This window comes from Aotus nancymaae, unplaced genomic scaffold, assembly GCF_030222135.1.
Source record: "Aotus nancymaae isolate 86718 unplaced genomic scaffold, 86718_ANA_hifiasm-v0.15.2.pri h1tg000014l, whole genome shotgun sequence".
Lineage (NCBI taxonomy): Eukaryota > Metazoa > Chordata > Mammalia > Primates > Aotidae > Aotus > Aotus nancymaae.
Window position 1 is genome coordinate 58,977,196 of NW_026988425.1, and position 23,613 is coordinate 59,000,808.

Below are 23,613 nucleotides of genomic sequence, written 5' to 3' on the forward strand. Positions count from 1 at the left end.
AAACTATAAAATACACTGGAATGCACTAACAATAGCTGATGAGCTTTAAAAAAAAAAAATCACACAAAAAAAATCTCTTAATGTTTTAAGAAAGTTTGCGAATTTGTGTTGGACTGAATTCACAGTCGTCCTGGGCCACATGCAGCCCATGGAAAGTGACACTATACTAGTTTATCTATGGTAATGCACCCACAGCTGTAATCCATGACAGAATGGGCCTGGTTCCATAGAAGACACAGAGCTATATTTAATAAGCATGAAGAAGTGGCAGGCAAGAGTTTCAGCCAAGAGATCAGGAAAGTTTCCCATTAGTAGTTACGGGCAATATAGGAGGTAATAACAAAGGCTCATAGGTAGCAAAGCACTTGAGAAGTTCACAGAATAATTGGACAAGTCAGATTTTTGCAGGATTGTAGAATGTATGAAGGGAGTGGTAGAAGGAAAGAGTAGAAAGAGTGATTTGGTCATGCTTGGGAGTGCGCACTTCATTCTTGCATAGAGAGATGGGGAGCTTTGGCATTTTAACACTTTCGAAGCTTAAGAAACTTAGACTTCAACTCTATTATGGAGAGACAAAAAAAGGTTAAGTGGCTTGAAAAGAATTACAAAATTCACAAACAGAGGTCAAGAACTAAGTTCCTCCCTCCCAGCAATAAGAGGATCAGATATATGACTTAGAAAAATTATTTTAGCAGCAATGTGCAATACAGACTAGAGAGAAAAGAAATTACCTATAGTCTAGTTTAGGAATAAAGAGAAACTGGATGTAAATTAGAATTCTGCTATTACTAAGATACAATCATAATGTGTTTTAAAAATCTTATTCATCAAATTAGTCTTTTGTACACTGACCTGGGAAAAAAAAAGAAAAGAGAAATTAAAAAAAAAAAATCTTATTCACTGTGATGTGCCAGACTGAAATGTTAACTTGGCCGTAGAAAAATCCCCTACCTTGGCTATAGGGCTTCCGTGGAGGAGATAACAAGAAAAAAGTTTTGTGCCAGCTACATCAGTAATATACATTGCCACTTGTGCCAGTTCAACTCTTCATGGAGAGTGGTGAATCACTGACATGAATGTTGGAGGTAATTTCAAAAACTGTGAATGCGAAAAGCAGTTTTTCACAGAAAGTAAATTTCACTGAAACCTGTGATCAAATGGTATTTCTATAATAACAACTAAGAGTAAGATTTTCCTAAATGCCTACATTTCATTGTATTACCTACATAATGGAATAAGCTAACACACAATGCTATGGAAACACAGGTGAAGCACATGATCATAAAACAGACAAGGCTGATTTTTATGTGTGGTTTGTGGAAAGCAGCCTTGTTACTTTATAATAATACCTTGTCATAATCACTAGCAGGACCACCCCAAGAAATGCCAAACTGAATCTATGAAACCTAAAATAAAAGAGCATAACATACTTGTCCTCCTTGATAATCACCTTGAAACGTTTAGATTTGCCCTATTTTCCTTGAATACTCTGCCTGGATTGATCATCCAAGAAATTATCTTAAGATCTTCTGTATCTGTATTTTCTAATGACACTTGCATTCTACTTTTACAGCGCTGTCACACCTATTATCTCAATTTTTGCTGGGTTTAAACAGTTTATCTATATCTTGCCATCCAACTTAATGGCTCAATTTAACATTATTATACTTTGAAGCATTATTCTGTAGTGAAAGAAAGTTAACCTATCTATAACACTGATCTAAGTTTAAGATTTTTTTTTTTTTTTTTTTTGAGACGGAGTTTCGCTCTTGTTACCCAGGCTGGAGTGCAATGGCGCAATCTCGGCTCACCGCAACCTCCGCCTCCTGGGTTCAGGCAATTCTCCTCCCTCAGCCTCCTGAGTAGCTGGGATTACAGGCACGCGCCACCATGCCCAGCTAATTTTTTTCTATTAGTAGAGACGGGGTTTCACCATGTTGACCAGGATGGTCTCGATCTCTTGACCTCGTGATCCACCCACCTCGTCCTCCCAAAGTGCTGGGATTACAGGCTTGAGCCACCGCGCCCGGCCTAGTTTAAGATATTTTAATAAGGGCTTAAAAAAATCACTTTTGTCCCCTTTCTTACATAGTACATTTTCATGTACTGCTTAAAGTTTTATGAAGGTACAGACTATAACACTGTGTCCTCCAGAGTGCCCATACCACAGGGGTGCCCAAAAGGCTTGCTCAAGTCATGAAATGAGCAGTGATAACAGGTCAACTTTGGGTGCAGCTGTGTGGTACAAAGATCACCAGAGCTGATTTGGCCCATCAGGATGCTTAGGCAATCTACTGTGTAGGTTTATCTTTCTCTGCTGGCCTCTTAGATGCTGATAATCACCAGGCTTCAGCTACAGGCTTTCCCTTCACATTCTACACACCACCTAAGCAGACTGCTCCACTCCTATAGCCTTACCTCCTTTTATGTGTGTGGATAACACCCAAATCATTGTCTTTGACTTCATTCCTAAGCTATAAATTATATATTTTACTACTATTTCCATTCCTATGTCTGATTAACCTCAACACAACAAGCCCCAAATTGGATGCCATCATCATCCCTTGAACCCCTGCTCCTTGTGAGGTGTTGCTATATCAGTAAATAGCTCCACCCCACTGCTTCACAGCGAAACCCAGGTAAACCTCATTTCCTCTTTTACCTAGCCACATTGAATCAATCACCAATTCCTAGTGATTCTACCACCAAAAATGTATCTTCAACTTACCTACTTCTCTTCTTACCTATTTAGTTATCATCATAACTCACAAGAATTACTCCTAACTGGTAAACTTTGCCTCCAATCTACCGTATAGCCAGAATTATCTTTCCAAAATGTAAATCTACTTAAAAACCCTTAGATGGCTTCCTACTATTCTTAGGACAATGCCAAACCTCTTGTCATGGCCTACAAGGTTCTTCAAGAGCTGGAAACTACCTAAGTTATCCTATACTACGGCAAAATGAATGAAGCGCACAGTCTAGAGGAGCCAGACGGACCTCTTGCTTACCAGCTGTCTCCTAATAGGCAAATTACTTGATTTCTTTGTCCCTCAGTGTCCTCATCTGTAAAATGAGAATATTAATACTCATTTCACAGTGTAGTTGTGCATGTTAAATGAAATAGAATACAATGTTTAATACAGTATGACACATTTGACACATTTTAGTAAATATTAGCTACAGTTACTATCGCTCTACTTAATTTCTCACTTATCTCCCATTTGTATTTGAGTTCCATCCACAGAAAACATCTTTCATTCTGAAATATTTGACACATAAATATTAGTAAATATTAGCTACAGTTACTATCTCTCTACTTAATTTCTCACTTATCTCTCATTTGTATTTGTGTTTCATCTACAGAAAGCATCTTTCATTTCCTCTTCTCACATATTTCCTCTTCCTTTACGTATCCAGTTCCTCCAACTGCAGTCCCCTCTCCCTCCAAACCACCCCTCCTATAATTTAGATCTCCTCCTAAGGGCTACATCCTCTGGAAAGTCCTTCTGCCCGCCTATCCTGTATGTGTTTGGTGCCCTTACTATGTGCTTCCTAAGTTCTTGTATTTTCCTTGCCATGGCACTTGTTCTATTTTCTGTAAATTTCTCTCTCTTCACTGCTAAATTCTGTTTCGTGTGAAGTGTAACCATGTCTACCTTGCTTACCATTGTATTTTCAATGCCTAGTACCACTGCCTGGCACACAATAGGCACTTAATAAAGAGTGTACACTTCCTCTCTCACAGCTCCAGATGTACTCCTCCCCAAACTGCAGTTGGTACAAAAGTACAGTGTTCCCATAACAGGTATCTGTAGAATGAGGTTCAAAAAGGCTGCCATAGAACAAAGAATCTGGTCAGATAATACTGGGAAGGGTAGGTTTAAACAGTTAGGGCTCTGAACCATGGTAATTCTCAGAATCTTTTCTATTACTAAAGTGCACTGTGAATTTCCAAGTTGGGGGGGATAGGGTGGAGGAGTGTATATTTCTTAAAATATCTCCTGCAACCAGTGTTCGCAAAGCCGGTTTAAGGAGATGCTCTCCCCTACTAGAACTTCCAAGTAAGCTGGTAGTTGAGGACGAGAAAATATTTTAATTATTCTGCGAGTTCACCATTTTTAGGACAGTAACTTCTGGACACAGAATTTGAGACTCAGAAGAAATCTTAGACATAATTCAACAAAGCTCCTTATTTTTATAAGGAAACTGAGGCCCAGAGGCACAAAGAGACCAATCTGTGGCCACAGAGCAGCTACCTACAACAGGAAGGGCTAGGAGTAGAACCCGGACGCCCGGTTAGTCCTAGCGACTTCTAAGACAAACGATGCCTCTGGTTACCTGGGTCGGCCAAGTGTTTCCACTTCAAATTTTATTTTAAAGCCATACCACAATTAAGGCAGTTTTTCTTGGCCGCCTGCCCCCTTAGGCCTACAATTACAGTCTCTCCCTTCTCCCTCCCTTCCACGATACACTTTCCCTGTAATCCCATGCAGTTGCGGGGGGGAGGGAGATAGTTACTTTCTTTCCTTCAGAGTTTTTCTTTGGACTGTAAACTTTTTCATGTAAACAAAACAAACCTGTGAATTTTAAGGCCTCCACTTAAATCCCCATGGGCGCTGCTCCCTACATCCCGCACCCTTCCCGACCCTCCCTTGCGCTCCCTTCCGAGCTCGGACGCAGGGGCCCTGTAATTGCTCATTACCTGGGACCGCCATGACGGTGGTGACAGGGGTCACTGGAGCCTCCGGCTTTCGAAAAGGCGCTTGCTTCCCGCCAGCTGCAAGGACAAGGCACAGCCAAAGCGGCGTTTGCCTTCCCCAGAGCGGCAGCACCTTCGCTACTGTCAGAAGGCCCTGTAAGCCTCTAGCGACAACAGAACCAGTAGACGCAGATGCGGTTTCCGGACGAGTCACATTGCTGAAGACACATGGTCCGGACCATTACTGCTAGTTTTGGGGGGTGGTGAGTGTGATCTGCACACGCGAGTAGTGAAGTAAACATTGCCAAGACTTACGAAGTGCCCCTTCTAATATTGTAATACAAATTACAATAAGCTATAGTAGCTTTACAGACTTTTTTTGTACCCAGGAGTACATTGGAATCACCCTTCTCGGGGTTAGCGGTGCTCGGGTCCGGTAACAACATGGCGGCGTCCGAGAGGGGCTGTTTTGGGCAAAGGCAGTGTTTGGTGTCCCTGTCTTGCGTGATGTTGACAAACTGAAGCTTTCCTGGGCCACTCGACTTAAGGAAGAGTGTGCTCGTAGGCGGACAGCTTTCGTGACCGGTCGTCCACTCTCATCCCCCTTAAGGAGCAGAGAGTCCTTAGTACTGATCAGGATGAGCAACATCTACATCCAGGAGCCTCCCACGAACGGGAAGGTGAGAGCTTCATCTAGGGAACTTGGGGCCCTGGGATCCCCAAAGTGAGATTTCCCGGATTTGGGGTGAGGGATGAGTTCAGGGATCTTGTGGTAGGAAGAGACCACGAGAAGTGTTGTCTTTACTTCTTCCTGTGGACAATGTTGCATCGAAACACTGAAGCTGGTACTTCTCAGCATGTACTTGAAAAAGTCAAGTGGAGATTTCCCTATCCAGCAGCGTTCGGGTCCTATTTTCTGCCTTAACCCAACTCACGCAGCCGATATCTAGGGCCTTAGGTTTTTAAAAGTACATTTTTGAGTTTGATATATTCTTTGCTTAACTTGGAGGTCATTAATTCTCCATTTCTTCTACAATCATTAATTGAACGCCTGCTAGGCACTGGGCACTGTACTAGGCGCCGGAGATACAAAGATGCATAGGTAAGGTAGTTTTCCCGGAAGAGCTTATAGTTTAGTTTGTGAGACAGGCAGGTAAACAAAAGCCTTGTATGTCTGATAAGCGTGCTTGTACAGAAGAGACCTTGTTACTATGGTAATACTGAGTAGTGAACAATTGGGAAAGTTAGGAAAAGCCTCATGAAGAAGCTATCTTTTGAGCTGGTTTTAAAACCTGAGATGACTGTCAGTCAGAGAAAGTGGGAAATGGGGAATATTACCACATTAGAATGGAAAAATGTTTCTCCGATTGATTTAATGGCTAATGTATGCCAATTCCCATCTAAGGTGTTTGTATACAGTACAAGGCAGAAGAGTCAGTAGTAGAATAAGTGTCACCTGAATTCTTAAATTGAGACCTAGCCTATATCACATATGAAATTTGATGAATCAGCATATTGGAGAAAATGATGAGCTTGAAAGTATATAGTTCAATTAAGATAAGCTAAATTTACACGACATACCATCCTGTTTGTTACATGATTCATTACAAATCATTTATACAGTCTTTTATTCATTGATATTTGATAATGTAATGAGGGCGATTTAAAAGCAAAACCAAAAATGCTGTAATTCCCCGCAAAAATTTCCCAGCAAGTATTTTGGATAAATCAGTTCCTTCAATTCTTCGTTTGAACTTCTCCTGGGCATTGTAGGTTAGTATGTCCATCCTACCCCTCACATATCTTATTTAATATCAGTGTGGTAACCCAAAATACCTACCTCCTCCTATTTCAAAATGTTTCTTGAGGGCAATATCGCCCCCCGTTAATAAACACTGGTAGAGATTGAATAGATTTACCATCCTACCAGACAGGGCCCTCACACTTGCTGTTCCTCTGTCTAATCAAGTGTCAACCTTAGCAAAGAGCCCTTTCGTATCTACTTTCTATGAAATAGCAAACTTCAATAATGCCTTGCATCCCAGCATTCTCTGGCCCCCTTAACCTTTTTAGTTTTTTTCCGTAGTATTTATTAATTATTTAGTATTACCATATCCTTCTTCCTACTTTGCCCCTATAGAATGCAAGCAACGTAAGGTCAAGACAAGCATCTAGAACAGTACTTGACACATGATAAAAGGAGTTCAGATATGTATTGAATAAATGAATGGGTAGATGACTTAATACTACATTTTTCTTAGTTTTTGAGAAGTATTAAGCATCAGTGAGTTTGAAGTTATAATGCTGCTGGTCAAGGACAGACTTAGTCCCTTTATTCTAAAGGAAGATTTGACATGGTCATATAGATGAAAAGCTTTAACAAGGATACATGCCTGAATAGATTATTGTGCCAGGCTCTATGCTAGGTTTTAGGGATACAATGGAAAGAAAAAAGCAGCATTATCTCAGTTGTCATGAGTTAGTTGCGTGAAATATACATTGACTGAATAATCATGCAAGTAAATGTTTAATTACAAAATGTGATAAATACTGTCTTCTGAACAGAAATGGGCTGAATGATAACATAAGGGCCCAAGTTTTCATCTAATAACAAATTGGGACTTTTTCCAGGATAAGGCTGTTCCAAGATGTTAAAACTTCTAAGTTCTGTAAGGTTGAGATGTGACAAAAAATTTGGTCTACAAAGAATTTGAAGCAAATGTATTAAGTCTGTTCAGTGAATGTTTATTGCCTTTACTATCTAATGGTACATTAGGTACTGAAAGGGTACAGAGACATTCAGAGTGAATGGGACAAAATTCTTCCTTTCAAAGAACTTAGCATCAACTTGGCAAGTAATTGACACATGATGCCAGTTCTTGGCCCCTGGTTGATATCCATAAATGTGCTGTGTTTTGCTGTGCTATGCTATAACCCTGGCCCCTGAAGATGAGGTAAAGAAATGTAGTACTTGATAGAAATTTTCTTAAGCGTAAGAGCTAATTCCCTGAAGATGAAATTTCCACATATTATGATCACTTAATCTAAATTGTGTCTGGCTTCTTCACTTAGCATAATGTTGCTTTCAAATTATAAGGGTCTGTCTTCCTGTTCTACACACTTATTTCTTAAATATCTTGAAAATAAAAATGGTTTTATAAGTGTATTTATATATGTATTTGTAAGAAACATGATATTATCTAAGTATTAATTGGGAACTTTAAGAGAAAGAGCCAAGGAGGCCTGACAAAGTAGTGATAGCCAAAGAGAATGTATGGCCAGAGGAGGAAGGAGCCATGTACTTTCTTTATTAATTCAGTAGCTTATTAATGAAAAGATTAAGAAACCCTGGTGAGCAAGGTGGCTCATTTATATATGCATTCTTTTTACCAGGTGTAAGTTGCCTGTGGCCAAAAAACCTCTTTTATGAGAATAATAATGACTTATTTTTTGAGCACATATTATTTGTCATGTACTGTTCTAACAGTCTTATGTATTATAGCTCATTTTGTCCTCACAGAAATCCTAAAAAATACTATTATCCCTGTTTTTAGATTAGGAAATTAAGTGACAGATGTTAGATAGTGTGCACAAGGTAACAAGATATTAAGTGGAAGGACCAGTATTATTTGGGCATCCTGATTCAAGAGTCTGTTGAGGGAGGAGTGATGTGAATTAGTGTGTTCTTTAGAGCAGTGGTTTCTAAACCAGTAAGTGCATACTTCAGGTGGTGTGCAAAACCATCCATAAGCTGTGGGGAGAAAATCTATATATATTTGTATTTTTTCCTTTGTTTAAATGCATTATTTTACATATATAAAAAGATGACAGCTGAGCATGGTGACTCACGCCTGTAATCCCAACACTTTAGGAGGTTGAGGTGGGAGGATTGCCTGAGGTTAAGAGTTCAAGACAGTCTGGTCAACATGGTGAAACCCTGTCTCTACTAAAAAAAATACAAAATAGTTAGCTGGGCGTGGTGGCATGCTCCTGTAATCCCAGCTACTCGGGAGGCTGAGGGCAGGGGAATTGCTTGAACCAGGCAGGTGGAGGTTGCAGTGAGCCGAGATCGTGCCACTGCACTCCAGCCTGGGCAACATAGCGAGACTCCATCTCAAAAAAATAAAATGGCTTGACGTGGTGGCTCATGCCTGTAATCCAAGCACTTTAGGAGGCTGAAGCGGGTGGATCACAAAGTCAGGAGTTTGAGACCAGCCTGGCCAACATGGTGAAACCCCATCTCTACTAACGAAACAAAAAATTAGCTGGGCATGGTGGCACGCTTGTAATTCCAGCTACTCAGGAGGCTGAGGCAGGAGAATCGCTTGAACCCGGGAGGCAGAGGTTGCAGTGAGCTGAGATTGTGCCACTGCACTCCAGACTGGGCAACAGGGCAAGGCAACTACTCAAAAAAAAAAAAATGATGTAAGTTCACTTGTTCAGTCACTTTTTTGGCTAAGTGATATAATTTTTCATAATGACTAGCTAAATAGATTTAAAGACCATAGTATTTAGATTAACTAAACCAGCCCTCACAAATTTCTTATTGAAGATAATAATATAAACAAGCAAACCATAAAAACATGATTAGTACTGATACCTCAACATGGGAAGTCTGTCAAAAAACAAATTATTATGACAACCATTGGAAATATAGATTTCTGTTTATTATTTTTAATGGTGAACTTTGTCTTAAATATATATTGTGTCTTGAAATATTTACCAGTAAGAGTATAAAGCCATTGTGATTTTCAAGACATTCAAAAAGTAGGTGTGTAGAACTGAAAGACTCCTATGTAATTTGAAAGCAACGTTGTGCTAAGTAAAAGAAACCAGACACAAAAGGCCACATATTGTATGATTCACTTTATATGAAATGTTTAATAGGCAAATCTATACAGACATAAAGTAGATTTGTGGTTGCCAGAGAGTAGGAGTAGGGGTAAATGGGGAGCGACTGCTAATGGATACAGGGTTTCTTTTTGCGGTGGTGAAATGTTTTGGAATTAGATAGTGGTAGTAGCTGTACAATGTAGTGAATATACTAAAAACTACTGAATTATACACCTTAAAAGGGTGAAATGTTTGGTATGTGGATTATGTCTCAATGAAGCTGTTATTAAAAGGGTTCATTGTACCATTAATAAAATTAAAATAAGAATTATTTTAAAATACGATTTTAATGTAATTTAAAATTTTTATGTTTTGTGACTCTTTTATAATACTAAAGCATATCTTATTTCAAGTATTTAAATAAATATATTTGTGGATGTGTGATCCATTCCCTCTCTACCCCACCTACCCTTTGCTTTTGTTTTCATTTACAAAAAGTTTGAGTTTGGAGATCATTGCTTTGAGGTTGCAATTAAGAGAATACAAGTCTAGATTCCTTTTAACAACAGTGCTTTATTTCAAATATACAAGGAGATAATGAGGTAGGACAGGATAGGACATTGTTTTTTCAGGTATGCTATACTTTTAAGATTGGGATGTGCATCACATCAAGCCTCATGGAAAATCAGAACACGTTGCATAATGGTATTCCAGATACATTCTGAGGTAGAAGGAGGCAGTTATCCATTCTCTCAGTGTGTATCCCAAATGTATACTTCCCAGGAGAGTGAGAATCAAGTTGGGTTGCTTTGTCACCATCCAGTACGGAGTATCTCTTTTGGGCAGTTTCATGCCAAGGCAAGTTGGAAGGCCTTGTTTATGTTCAGCTAACATATGATTACTTTTGACTTAGACATTGTTCTCTGTTCAAATCAGTTGTGACTGGGGCAACTTGGGGATGTATTTTGAGACCTATGGCAGGGCCCTAGAACTTGCTGGACTATGTTTTCAGTATAGTATGGAATATATGGAGAACTTTGTGGAGGTAATCTGATGATAAAGAAAAAACATAGGCTTTGTAGCCAGTCTTCAGCTCAAGTTTTTCACTGCGGACCTTGAATAAAATTACTTTATCTGAGTCTCTGTTTCTTCATAAGCAAAGTGGGAGTAATGATAGCTATCTTGTAGGTGAAGATTAAACGGGTTAAGATCTGTAAAGTGTCTGGCACAAAAACTGACACATGGAAGGCATTCAAGAACTCTTCCCTTTTTATTTGTAGAAAGAGTGTAATGGATTGAGAAAACCATGCACTGATTCTAATTGTGCATTTCCAAATCTTTTATATTTCTTTAATGGTTAAGAGAACCATTTAAACATATACCACAATGTACATATTTTCACCGGCCTCACCCCCACGGTCACTGAAGAGTAGTTGTAGGAAAACTATGTAGCCTATAAAAGCCCCCAAAGAGACAAATGGATTTATCAATGTTACATATTATATAAATGTATGGCAGCATTATCTTGGCTTCTGAAACAGACGTGAAAAGGCAGTTGTAGCACAAATGCACTGGACTGGGACGGAAGAGATTGAAATGCTATTTCTTGCTTTGCTATTAATAAGCAATTTAACTTTATTTGTTTTCTAACTCAAGTAATTCACAGTTTCTTTGGGTCATCTGTAAAAGGCAGATTGAATGATTTTAAAACTTCCTCCAGTTCCAAAACAAAAGTATATTTGTGTAAATTAGGTAAAAGAGTTTTGGAAAATAAAATATGTGACTTAATGACTTCCCATCAGAATCAGTCTCATGTTTCTGAACAGTTACATTGCATACTCTTTAGTTGCAAGAGCATTCTAAAAGATAGTGATGGTCACAAATTATTGACACTGATCTACTTTGGTATAGTATGGGAGAAAAAAGAAAAAGTAATACTGGAGAAATTGTTTTCCAGCTATGCCACAATGTTCAAATTTAGAGCCTAACATTCTTTTTGGTTACTTGTGGTTATAAATAAGACAGTTATAAACTGTTTCCTGTAGGCCCAGCAGGGAGGGGTTCTAGTTGTTGCAAATTTTCTGGTTCCACCAAGGAGTATCTGCTGTTAGAAGGATTCTATTTACTAAAGATGGTGATTTTAAGATATAATATTTTAGTAAATCACCAACTAGAATTAGATTAATGTTCCTTTGTAAATTAGGAATAGCATGATGTTAAATGAGCAGAGAGAATAAAAGGGTAATTACAAAATTGTCTTATAATGTCACAACTTAATGGGTTCATTGTTCTTTACTTTCTTAACTTGCTACACAGTTTTATTGGAACTGATGCAATGGGAAACTCAATTATAACAAATTTGCATTATTGGGCTTTTGTCTTATTTTGCTTTGTTTTATTTTGAGACGGGGACTTGCTCTGCCATCCAGGCCTGAATATAGTGGCATGATGATCGCTCACTATTACTTCAAATTCCTTGGCTCAAGATCCTCCCACCTCAGCCTCCCAAATAGCATGGAACACCACCATGCCTGGCTAATTAAAAAAATTTTTTTAGAGACAGAGTTGCTGTGTTGCCCAGCTGTTCTTGAATTCATAGGCACAAGTAAACTTCCCACTTTCAGTATTACTGTTTTTTAAATGAATGAAGTTTTTTTCTGTGATTAAAAAAGATATATGCTATTTGTCTTAAATCCTAAACTTTTCCTGAAATGGTATTTTGAAAGATTTAAATGTACAATAAGTTGTAGTGAATATTTGACATTTTGTTGAGTATATCAGCAAAAGCCAAACACAATTTTCAATATTTCTTTTAAAATTAAAAACTTACTAGTGATTGCTAGAAATCAAATAGTTACTCAACTGATTATTAAGCAAAATGATAATTAAATAAAATGTAATATTCTTTCTACAGGTTTTACTGAAAACTACAGCTGGAGATATTGACATAGAGTTGTGGTCAAAAGAAGCTCCTAAAGCTTGCAGAAATTTTATACAGCTTTGTTTGGAAGGTAATTATAACTTTTGGCTTTTATTCTATTGGAGAAATTTTTAATTTAAAAATAAACTGCAATGTCTTCTTCACAACGTTGAAGACTAGTGTTAAATAGTGGTCATGAGTGACAAGTGTTGCTAGGAGGATATGCTATTGAGCTGGGTGTCAGGAAGTAGAGATAAGGGATAAAAACTTTATCCAAAATAAATCTGAATATTTTTAACAGAGAAATTTATCTCAACAAATAACACTGCGATCCTCTGGTCTTTGCTATCTTACACTTCTTTCTTTCTTTCTCTAAATTTGGGTATTCCCTAAGATTGCCTCTAGTTCTCTATTGTCATCACTCTCTAGTTGTTACTTCAATCCAAATGACTACCAAATTTAGAACTTCAGTCATTTCTTCTCTTCCTAGTACTAGTTTACATATCTAATTTCCTAGTAGACTTTTCAACTGGAGCCTTCCACTGTTAGCTATAACAAAACCAGTATAAAACCAAATTTACCAGTTTCTTCCCCAGTCCGCCTTTCACCTATGTGACTGTAATTGCCTCTTGCCTGCTTCCCTTCCTGTCTTTCATCTTTAATTTCTTTTCCCTCTTACTTGCTTGTATAGTATTTGAATACTCAGGCAGCTTGGCTTCCTAACTATCCAACTTTCTAGCTCATTGCACTAACCACATGGTTTTAGTTGGACATTGTTTCCTAAGCATTTCCTTTCCGCTTCCATTTTCACATATATCCTCATACTAGTTCCCCTTTTTTTGGTATGCTTTTTCTTCCCTTTTTTACTGTTTAAGTCTACCCATTTTTAAATGTCTGTCAAAATTCTACTTTCTCCACACAGCCTTCCAGATAGCATCCGGTGATGTTATTATCAATGTCTCTAGTTTTAGATTTGAGTCATAAAGTAACTATTTTTCTTTTTTAAAAATGTTGCAGAATTATACATCCACTTATGTGTTTTTCCCTTCAGAATATTCTCTTAGGGAACTAAAAACCTTCCATTTTTAGAGCTTCTTATTGGCTTCTAGAATACATTGCATATTGTTTGGAATATCTCCAGTGGTGGCAAATCATTGTCCTTCAAAGTTATATTTGATTTTTAGAGACAGTGTTATTCAAGGTATCGGAAGATAGCATTTTGGGTCAGAAGCAAGGTATGAAGGAGAATCCAGTAGTATGGTATGATAAGAGCTCTCTAAATAGTTAGACAAACAGATCATTACCAGGTGAAGATTTAAGAAATAGAAAATATCCAGACACTATCCACCCAAAAAAGAGGGGAGGGGGGTGGAGAGAGAGAGAGAGAGAGAGAGAGAGAAAGAGAGAGAGAGAGAGAGAGAATGAAAGGACATCTGCAAAGACCATTATTAATAATTGCTATGGCAGGCAGGAAGGAAATAGAGTCAGGCAGGTAGTTCAGTCAGAGAGGCCTCAAATATCTGTTAACCAAGTTGAGAAACACAGGAGACATGGAAAAGTCAGACTTGTTTCTGGTAAGAAGTTTTGAACAATCAAAAGCTCAAATTTTACAGAAGGAGAGTGAAATTAGAAAAACATTAGAAAGAATGAATAGTAAATTGCAGTCCGTGACCAGGCGAATGGAAGAAGCAGAAAACATCTGGATACAGTGTGACAGTGAAGAAGAAATGAGGTTCTTAAATTGGGTGATAATAAAACTCAGTTATTACAACAATTACTCCCCTATTTATAATAATGCAAGGAGAAAGAAGAAAGAATAGAAAAATAATTTAAAAAATAACCAGAGCAATTCTCTTAATCAAATTCAACAATTCTCTTGATCAAATAGAGACAGAATTATTATTGGAAAGGCTAGCATGAAGCCTAAGAAGACTGATTTAAACAAGGATACTCCTAAATAAGTCAAGGTTTCAAAAATATAATCCAGAAAACCTCTTTTTAGTTATTTGCTTCTATGATTTAGACGAGTCATAATGTTTCTAGATCTTGAAACACTCATATCAATTTTTTTAAAGCATGGTTTCCAGAATTTAAAAGCAGATGAATAAAAACATGAACAAGTAGGAGTGCAGTCTCAGATATGGCCCTCAACTAAAATGACATTCACAGCCAAAGGAGGGTTTACAGCCTTTACAAAACCAAAAGATCTGCATTATACAGACTTAATGGTAGGTTTTAGGTATTTGCAGTATAGTTAGGTGTACATTTAAAATGAGTGGAACTTTAAAAAATTATCACTTAAAAAATAGGGCAAAAAAGATATAAAGGAAGGAAAGGGAAGCTTATTAGCTTTGATAATTTCATTAGTTTCTCCAGTATGTGGAAAGAGTACAATTTTATGTTTGTTTTATAGACAAGTGGGGAGCAGAGGGAGAAGTGGATAAGAAAATCAAAATATTTAAAATACATCATGTAACTATTTATCTCTTCACCTTTATTTTACATCATCCTTGTCTCATCAGGGTCCATACTTTCATCAGTTATCTTTTATTCTTTAATGATAGTTTACTAATTCTTTAGAGTGACAAATATAAGCACAAATATGCTACAAGTTAAAAGAAATACCTTAACAAAACTAAAATATTTGTTAAAAAAAATAGGCTGGAGTAAATAGCACAGACTGATCACAAGATGAGTGTTAGACAAGCAGAAAACATCTGGATATAATGTGACAGTGAAGATAAAAAGTTATTAATGATAATATTTACACAAACACAAAACAGAATTCTAGAAGAAGAAACATGTAAATACTTTACTTTAAAATGCAAATACAAATTCCTCTATGAATTTGGACAACAAATATAATTTGTCAAAATATATGATAATGCCCATATATTACTGTAGCCAGAAATAAAAACTATGTGATAAATACTAGAATGACAGCAATCAAATAGGAACTTTGTTTCATATTTAAGATACATTTAAATAAATTTTTTCAGTAGTGGAGAACATTCAGGAGGATATTAGGAACATGCATAATGAAATAATAAAGCTTTTCAAAATACTTGTGGGGATGATACATAAAATTTTAAGAAAATCAAATAAACATTACTGCAAGCAGCAAAATATTTTGTAGAGTATTATAAAAATAACTATAAATGCATAGTTCAGTAGTGATTGTTAATAAACTACAAAGAAGTAGAAATAGTAGATATGGAAGATTTGTGGACGTTGGAAATTACATCTATGTTAGAATACAAAATTATAGTGTAGGCAGTATAGAAAATGTTTACTCATTCATATATAGTATTATAATAATTTCTTGTGTTCAACAGGAATGTAACTAGAAAAATTATAAAGAAAACCTTAAAAAGCCAGCATCACTGAAAGACTTAATGGGAAATAGGAAAAAGAAATAAAATGGTATAATTCTAAAATTTGAAAATAAAGACCTCTTTCATGTCCTTTTTCCCTCACAGGTAACATATATCTGGATCTTATGGATCTTGCTTCATAAGTAGTTCTTGAATCTGTGTGTCGTAAGATAAGCCATAGTTCTGTTTTGATTCTCGGGACAATAGTTTGCTTGCTTTCATTCTCTCACTGGCTTTCCGCTGCATGCACTTGTGCTCTCTCTTGCGTTCTCTCTCTCTCTCTCTCTCTCTCTCTCTCTTACTCTTTCTCCCCATCCCTCTGCAGTCATGTCTCTTTCTAATATATTCACCCGGGGTATTTGAGTGATGTTTTGAAAAGGCAAATCTGATCATCTGCACAGTGCTCAAAAAGTGTTGGTTGACTGCTTCTTATGGGTCTAAAGCAATAGTCATTATATGATATACACTGGGGTATATTTTATATTCAAATTTGAATATGAATTTGTAGCATTTGAGTGAAGATATTAGTTTGACCTCACTGGGAAAAGGGACTGAGCAAAATCAGCTAGTTTTCCTTTCTACTTTTTCTTTTGTACTGTATACTGAATATAGTTGTTAGAATACAGATTACATTTTTAAAAAATATGCATTGCATATCCAGTTATACCTTGCATGTACAAATAATTATGAGGGTATCTGCGAGCCACTAAAATAGGAACTTTATAAATTATGTCAGTAATTATATCAGTTAAATGCCTGGCCCACAGTAGATACTTGATAAATATTTTTCATTGAATGAGTTTTATTCAAGTTGTATTCAGTTGCAAGTAATAGAAGACTCAACTCAAAATGATTTAAATAATAAAGACATTTATTGTCCTGTATGTCAAGAAATCTGCTGTTAGTTCTGCAGCTCACTGAAATCTTTAGGGAACTGTGCTCTTTCCATTTTTCTGCTTTGTAACCCTCAGCATGCGATTCGATCATGACCACCTAACTCAATAATTGGGCTCAACCACAGCCTGCTTTATTGCTACTTGCTTTTTGTTTGTTTTTACAACAACAAAACTAATAGCTTTTGTTTATTCAGTACTTCCTTCAGGGTTACATATACATTCTACATGTTTTCCTCTTGTGCTTACCTAATGTAAGTACAGAACTAATTTCAGTGATATAAAATAATTTATTTCCTTCACCTAAAGGATTTAAAAAAAAAAAAAACTGTGGTGAAGTTTATATAACATAGAACTAATTATTTTAAAATGTACAGTTCAGGGTGAGTACATTCACTATGTTATGCAATTGGCACCTCTATGTAGTTCTAAAACATTTTATTACCCCAAAAGAAAGCTCTGTATCCATTAACCCAGTCATTCTCCATTCCTCCCCTTGATGTGGTTTGGCTCTGTGTCCCACCCAAATCTCACCTTGAATTGTAATCCCCATAATCCCCATGTGTCAAAGCCAGGACCAGGTGGAAGCGATTGGATCATAGGGGCATTTTCTCCCATAACTGTTCTCGAAATAATGAGTGAGTCTCATGAGATCTGATGGTTTTATAAGCACCTGGCATTTCCTCTGTTTGCACTCATTCCATCCTGCTGCCTGGTGAAGAAACTGCCTACTTGTTCTTTGCCATCCACCATGATTGTAAGTTTCCTGAGGCCTCCCCAGCAATGTGGAACTCTCAATTAAACCTCTTTCCTTTATAAATTATCCAATCTCAGGTATTTCTTCATAGCAGTGTGAGAACGGACTAATATACCCCTCCTCCACCTACAGCCCCCAGCAACCACCAGTCTATTTTCCATCTCTGCAGATTTATCTATTCTAGATATTTCTTATAACTGGCGTCAGACAGCATGTGACTCTGTGTTTGGGTTCTTTCACTTAGCATGTTTTTGAAGTTCATCCATTTTGTAGCATGTATCGGTATTTCATTATCTTTTATGATCGTCATATTATATCATATGTATATATCACATTTTATTTAACCATTCATCCATTGATAGACGTTTGAATTGTTTACAACTGTTGGCTCTTGTGAATAGTGCTGCTATGAACATTTGTGTATGAGTATTTGATTACTTGTTTTCAATTCTTTTGTTTTTATATACAAATAAACAAAATGTATATTGATATATATAAACATTCAATTCTTTTGGATATATGTGTAAACTATATATATATAAAATGTTTGGAAAAAGCAAATCTAATGTGCACAATACTATATATGTTATATATATTGTTAACATATATAGTATATATAATTAAATATATATTATATATAATTATATATACTATATATGTTAACAATATATATTATATATATTAACAATTGTATATATTATATATAGGAATGATATATATCAAAATAACATAACTACTGTTGTAATTACTTATATATTATATATATACTGTTTATATATGAACTATATATACTATTTACATTTATAAACTATGTATCAGTATATAAACATACATATTACTTGTATACACACACATATACCTAGAAGCAGAACTGCTGGAACACACACATGCTAATTCTGTGTTTAACTTTTTATACCATTCTATATTCCCACCAGCAACGTAAAAGGGTTCCAATTTCATTACATCCTTACCAACACTTATTCTTTTAAGGTTTTTGATGTTAGCCATTCTAGTGGGTGTGAAGTAGTATCTGATTGTGGTTTTGATTTTCACTTCTCTAATAGTAATATTGAACATTTTTTCTTATACATGTTGGTCATATTGCTACTGCTTAATATAAATTCTCTTATTCAGGCAAACTCTAATTCCTGCTTCCTGCTCAGTTTTTCACTTATGCTTTGCCTCACTAAGTTGCCGTGCTTCTGCCATACCCAAGTTAACTTCTTTTTCTTCTATGAAGTACCCTAATGATTTAGGTTTCAGATAATATATAGTATAGGAGAGCATACATGATCTCTCCTGTATATTTATGAGTTCTAAATTATATACTCCAATTGTATATTTTTGAATTACATGTCAGTATGAACAATTTATTTCAATCATTTAGCAAACTGATTGAGTCTAATTGGACTCAAGTATGTATTGTGTTTATTATTTGTTTTATTTATTCAGAGTTTCTTGAGGAGGATATATTGATGGTTCTAGACCTATAACTAATAAGTAATTTTGATATATTATAAGTTTGTATATTAATTAATTTCCTATGAGGAAAAGAGGAAGCAGTAGGAGATAAGATATTCATCTCTGCTGGGGTTTCTCAGTCTCTACACAGTTGACATTTTGGGCTGGCAATTATCTGTTGTGGGGACTGTCTTTTGCACTATAGGATGTTTAGCAGTATCCCTGCTCACTCTGCTCACTACTGACGTATACTCACTAGATATCATTAGTTTGTCCCATTTGTAATAACCAAAAATATTTTCAGAAATTGACAAATGTCCCCTGGGGCATAATTGCTTCTCCTCCATACCAGAACTCTCTAATTTATATTTTGAAACAAATTCAGAGCTTGAGAGAATCCTAGAAATAAAAACAAAAAGTGAACAATGATGGTTTCTGTAGAAATGTGTGCTGTTTTGAGAAGTAGCAATTTTTTAAGAAGGAGGATATAAAAGGTTTTGGCTTGGGAGTCTATTTAACATTCTGGAAAATAAGTCTTTTGACTCTAGCTTTATTAATTTTGGTAACTGTAGATATGATTAATTTTAGACATTGATAAATTATTTTTAATTTTTTTCAGCTTATTATGACAATACCATTTTTCATAGAGTTGTGCCTGGTTTTATAGTCCAAGGTGGAGATCCTACTGGCACAGGGACTGGTGGAGAGTCTATCTATGGAGCACCATTCAAAGTAAGACTGAATTACTGTTTTTATTATTGTTGTTGTTTATTATTGTTATTTGCAAGTCAGCTGAGAATGCTTAATTGAAATGTAACATGGCTACATTTATAAATGAGTTCAGTATCAGGTTGGATAGAAATTCTGTTAACTAAGAGACTAATATATTTGTTAAGTAGCTCTATCATAGTGAGAAAACCACTTTAGAAAGGCTTGTTCCTGCTCTTTTGAAAACTGGCAAATAGAATCAGTGCCATTTCAGAGAAGATTCAACTTAGGACTTTAAAAAGACATGGTAAAATTATATAACGCAATCATAGTAGATTATTTGAATTAAAAAACAAGAAGAGAGCAATTGTTTAATGACATTTAGAACGAGATAGGAAGGAGTAATTATCAAAGACTCTGCAATGGCTCAAAGGTAGTTTACTGGGAGAAATAATAGAAGATTTCAAAAGCTTAGCTGACTTTGGGATGAGAATAGGGAAATTACTTAGAAATCCATTCCCCCTTAGGTACTCTTCCTTTAAGTTTAATTAAGCAGCTTTCTACAAAATAGGGTATATTTCTGTCTAAGTATATTTAGAAGATATAGTCTAGTGAATTCAAGTTTAATAATATTGAAAGAATAGTAGGTACTTGAAAATCAATTAAGTAAAATGTCTGCATTTTTTATTAGAAGTTGTATGGGACCTTCCAGGTCAAGTTCAATAGCTGCATATGAAAGGTCTTATAACTGAGGACATTCACTAAATCTTTTTAACATTTCAGGATGAATTTCATTCACGGTTGCGTTTTAATCGGAGAGGACTGGTTGCCATGGCAAATGCTGGTTCTCATGATAATGGCAGCCAGTTTTTCTTTACACTGGGTCGAGCAGATGAACTTAACAATAAGCATACCATCTTTGGAAAGGTTAGTGTCCAGTTATTTTAAACCTGTGGTTCAGTTTTTGGTTTTATGTTATTCCTCAGGTTTCTAAGCTACATATGATTAACTTATCTATGAGCTACCTTCATAAAAACATTCCATAGGATATATTTATTATTTTCAAAAATCATGGAATATATTCCTATTATAATGCACTATGCGGAACCCTCTAAATTCTTTTCTGCATCTTTCATTCCATCATTAGTTGTGACTTTAGTGTATTCCTTCTTTAAAATCATAGTAATGGTGTAAGCTAATAATGTGCCACTTAGCCAATACTGTTTTTACATTTTTGGAAAGACATTTAGGTAATAACAGTAGTTTAAAGTTTATTTTCTTAGCAATGGATTTTCTTAAGTTTAAAGTGGAATTTGTGTTGACACTGAAACTTCTTACTGTAAATATTACTTTGAATAGTACCTGTTTAATCCTGCTCACATTTAATGTCATATTGGGGAACATCCTTTCTATAGAATTTTCAACAATTCTCTTTAAAAAGGGATTCTGAAGGTTTTCTTCTCTCACTCTTCTCCCTTCTCATAAATATGTTTCTATGTTTTAAGTCTTAGGCATATTAGACATCACTAGTGTATCAGCTCCCTCTGCTGGTTCAGTAAGAATGATTTCCCCCATATCCCGGGTAAAACTGGATTTTGTGATGATGAAAGGGAAAAACCAAACTCAGTACAATTGGAAAGCTGGTGTTGTTTTAAAAGTCTGGAGAAACACTGAATGAAAGGAATCACACTAAAACCGTGAATTGCAGTATTGTTGGTTAATACATTAATAACAGCAATGGGTTAGGAAATATGCTTTGACACATTCTTTTGAGCCACTCCAACAGAACCTGTCTGATGTTTATCGATTCCCCCTATTTATTTCTTAAAAATAAGAGCGTATCCCAGCACTTTGGGAGGCCGAGGCGGGTGGATCACGAGGTCAAGAGATCGAGACCATCCTGGTCAACATGGTGAAACCCCGTCTCTACTAATACAAAAAATTAGCTGGGCATGGTGGCGCGTGCCTGTAATCCCAGCTACTCAGGAGGCTGAGGCAGGAGAATTGCCTGAACCCAGGAGGCGGAGGTTGCGGTGAGCCGAGATCGCGCCATTGCGCTCCAGCCTGGGTATCAAGAGCGAAACTCCGTCTCAAAAAAAAAAAAAAAAAAAAAAAAATAAGAGCGTATAATAAAATGAGATTTAAGTTGTCATTCTGTGTCAGTTTTTACAATTGGGATTATATAACTAACATATCAGAGACAATGTGTAGCATAGTTAGAAGTTAGAAAGGCCATCACTGTTGGTTTTATAGTTTCTTTGAGCCTCATTTTTCTTATCTGTAGAAGGATAATGATAGTTTCTACTTTTAGGATGTTTGTGAGATTAAATGAGGTAATGTCTGTAAAGCATTTACCACATTATTGTTGTTATTATTTGCTTATTTTATCCTATTCCGAAGTTTAATTTTGTTTATGATGTTTGAATGAAAAATTGTCATTCAGTAGGATATTATTCGGCATTATATTTTTAATAAAAACCTATATTAAATATATATTGGAAATTTCCTGAAAACTTACTGAGGGATTGAATTCCATCCATGCTTTTCTCTTTTAAGATAAAGTTGCTTTATTCGCATTATTAAATGCATATATTTTTATGTAATCATGTGAAACTACCTTTTAATTATTTGAAAAATATTTTCAAAGGTTTTCTCTTAATTCAAAGGATGAATGTAATAATTTTCAATTACATTATATTTTTAATTTGATAGGTTACAGGGGATACGGTATATAACATGTTGCGACTGTCAGAAGTAGACATTGATGATGAAGAAAGACCACATAATCCACACAAAATAAAAAGCTGTGAGGTAGGAGCATGATTATTATGAGATATGGCACTTCAATTGTCATTTAAGAGGAATTGAATCTTAGTATTTTTAAACTATTGGATGAAGGCTTTATACTAAGTTAACATCACAACTCAAATTTTATCTAATTTATTTGGGCACAATTTCTAGTTAAGAATTTTTTTAATTAAAAGTTTTTAATTCAAAGATGAAACTTTATCTGATAATCCAATGACTGAAAAGCTTACCTCATAATGCAAAGTTAAAGGAATTCCATTTATTTAGCCCAAAAAAGTGACTTCATAGGTAATTTAAGAGTGATCCACTGGGTGCAGTGACTCACACCTGTAATCCCAGCACTTTGGGAGGCCAAGGCGGGCGGATCACAAGGTCAGGAGATCAAGATCATCCTGGCTAACATGATGAAACCCCGTGTCTACTAAAAATACAAAAAATTAGCCAGGGGTGGTGGCACGCACCTGTAGTCCTGGCCTCTTGGGAGGATGAGGCAGGAGAATTGCTTAAACCCAGGAGGCTGAGGTTGCAGTGAGGCGAGGTCATGCTACTGCCTTCCAGCCTGGCAACAGAGTGAGACTCCGTTTCAAAAAAAAAAGAAAAAGAGTGATCCTTTATTAAGGAAGCAAGAATACTTGATTTGGAATCAAAGCACCTGAGTTGGTCTTGCTTACTAGGTATCATGTACAATTTCTCATATTTTTTCCTTTTGTAAAATAGGGATAAAATATCCCTTAATTACACATAGGATTATTGAGAGAATCCAATAAGGCCATGTAAGTGGAGGCATGTTGTATAGTATATACATATCACTATGCAAATAATATTTATGTGGGGAAGAATATAGACACTATACCAATGGAATTACATATTGTGTTTAATTTTTTGTGAAATGTTTAAAATGTAATAATATTTTCAAAATATTTCTTTTCATAGGTTTTGTTTAATCCTTTTGATGACATTATTCCAAGGGAAATTAAAAGGCCAAAAAAAGAGAAACCAGAGGAGGAAGTAAAGAAATTGAAACTCAAAGGCACAAAGTAAGCATAGTGGAGAGATTTTTCTGCAGCTTGAAAAATGACCCTTATTCATTTGGTTTACTTTATTTCCTTTTATAGTAATTGTTTACTAGCAAAGGAGAGGCCAGTTTGAATGAGAGA

At 35.9% G+C, this 23,613-nt stretch overlaps 2 protein-coding genes across 3 annotated transcripts in view; one reads left to right on the top strand and one right to left on the bottom strand.

Annotated features, from left to right (window-relative positions):
- SREK1IP1 (SREK1 interacting protein 1) overlaps positions 1–4,889 on the bottom strand; it is a 51,375-nt gene extending 46,486 nt beyond the window's left edge. The window contains exon 1 of the mRNA XM_012462279.3: positions 4,706–4,889. Within this exon, the coding sequence (XP_012317702.1) occupies positions 4,706–4,718 (13 nt within the window). The 5' untranslated portion in view covers positions 4,719–4,889. The remainder of the gene's footprint in view (positions 1–4,705) is intronic.
- A 219-nt stretch (positions 4,890–5,108) lies between these two features.
- CWC27 (CWC27 spliceosome associated cyclophilin) overlaps positions 5,109–23,613 on the top strand; it is a 261,252-nt gene continuing 242,747 nt past the window's right edge. For both annotated transcript variants that reach the window (XM_012462277.3, XM_064376014.1), the window contains exons 1-6: positions 5,109–5,382; positions 12,450–12,546; positions 19,560–19,672; positions 20,432–20,575; positions 22,361–22,459; positions 23,390–23,493. In XM_012462277.3, coding sequence (XP_012317700.1) covers positions 5,341–5,382; positions 12,450–12,546; positions 19,560–19,672; positions 20,432–20,575; positions 22,361–22,459; positions 23,390–23,493 — 599 coding nt within the window. In that variant the 5' untranslated portion in view covers positions 5,109–5,340. The remainder of the gene's footprint in view (positions 5,383–12,449; positions 12,547–19,559; positions 19,673–20,431; positions 20,576–22,360; positions 22,460–23,389; positions 23,494–23,613) is intronic.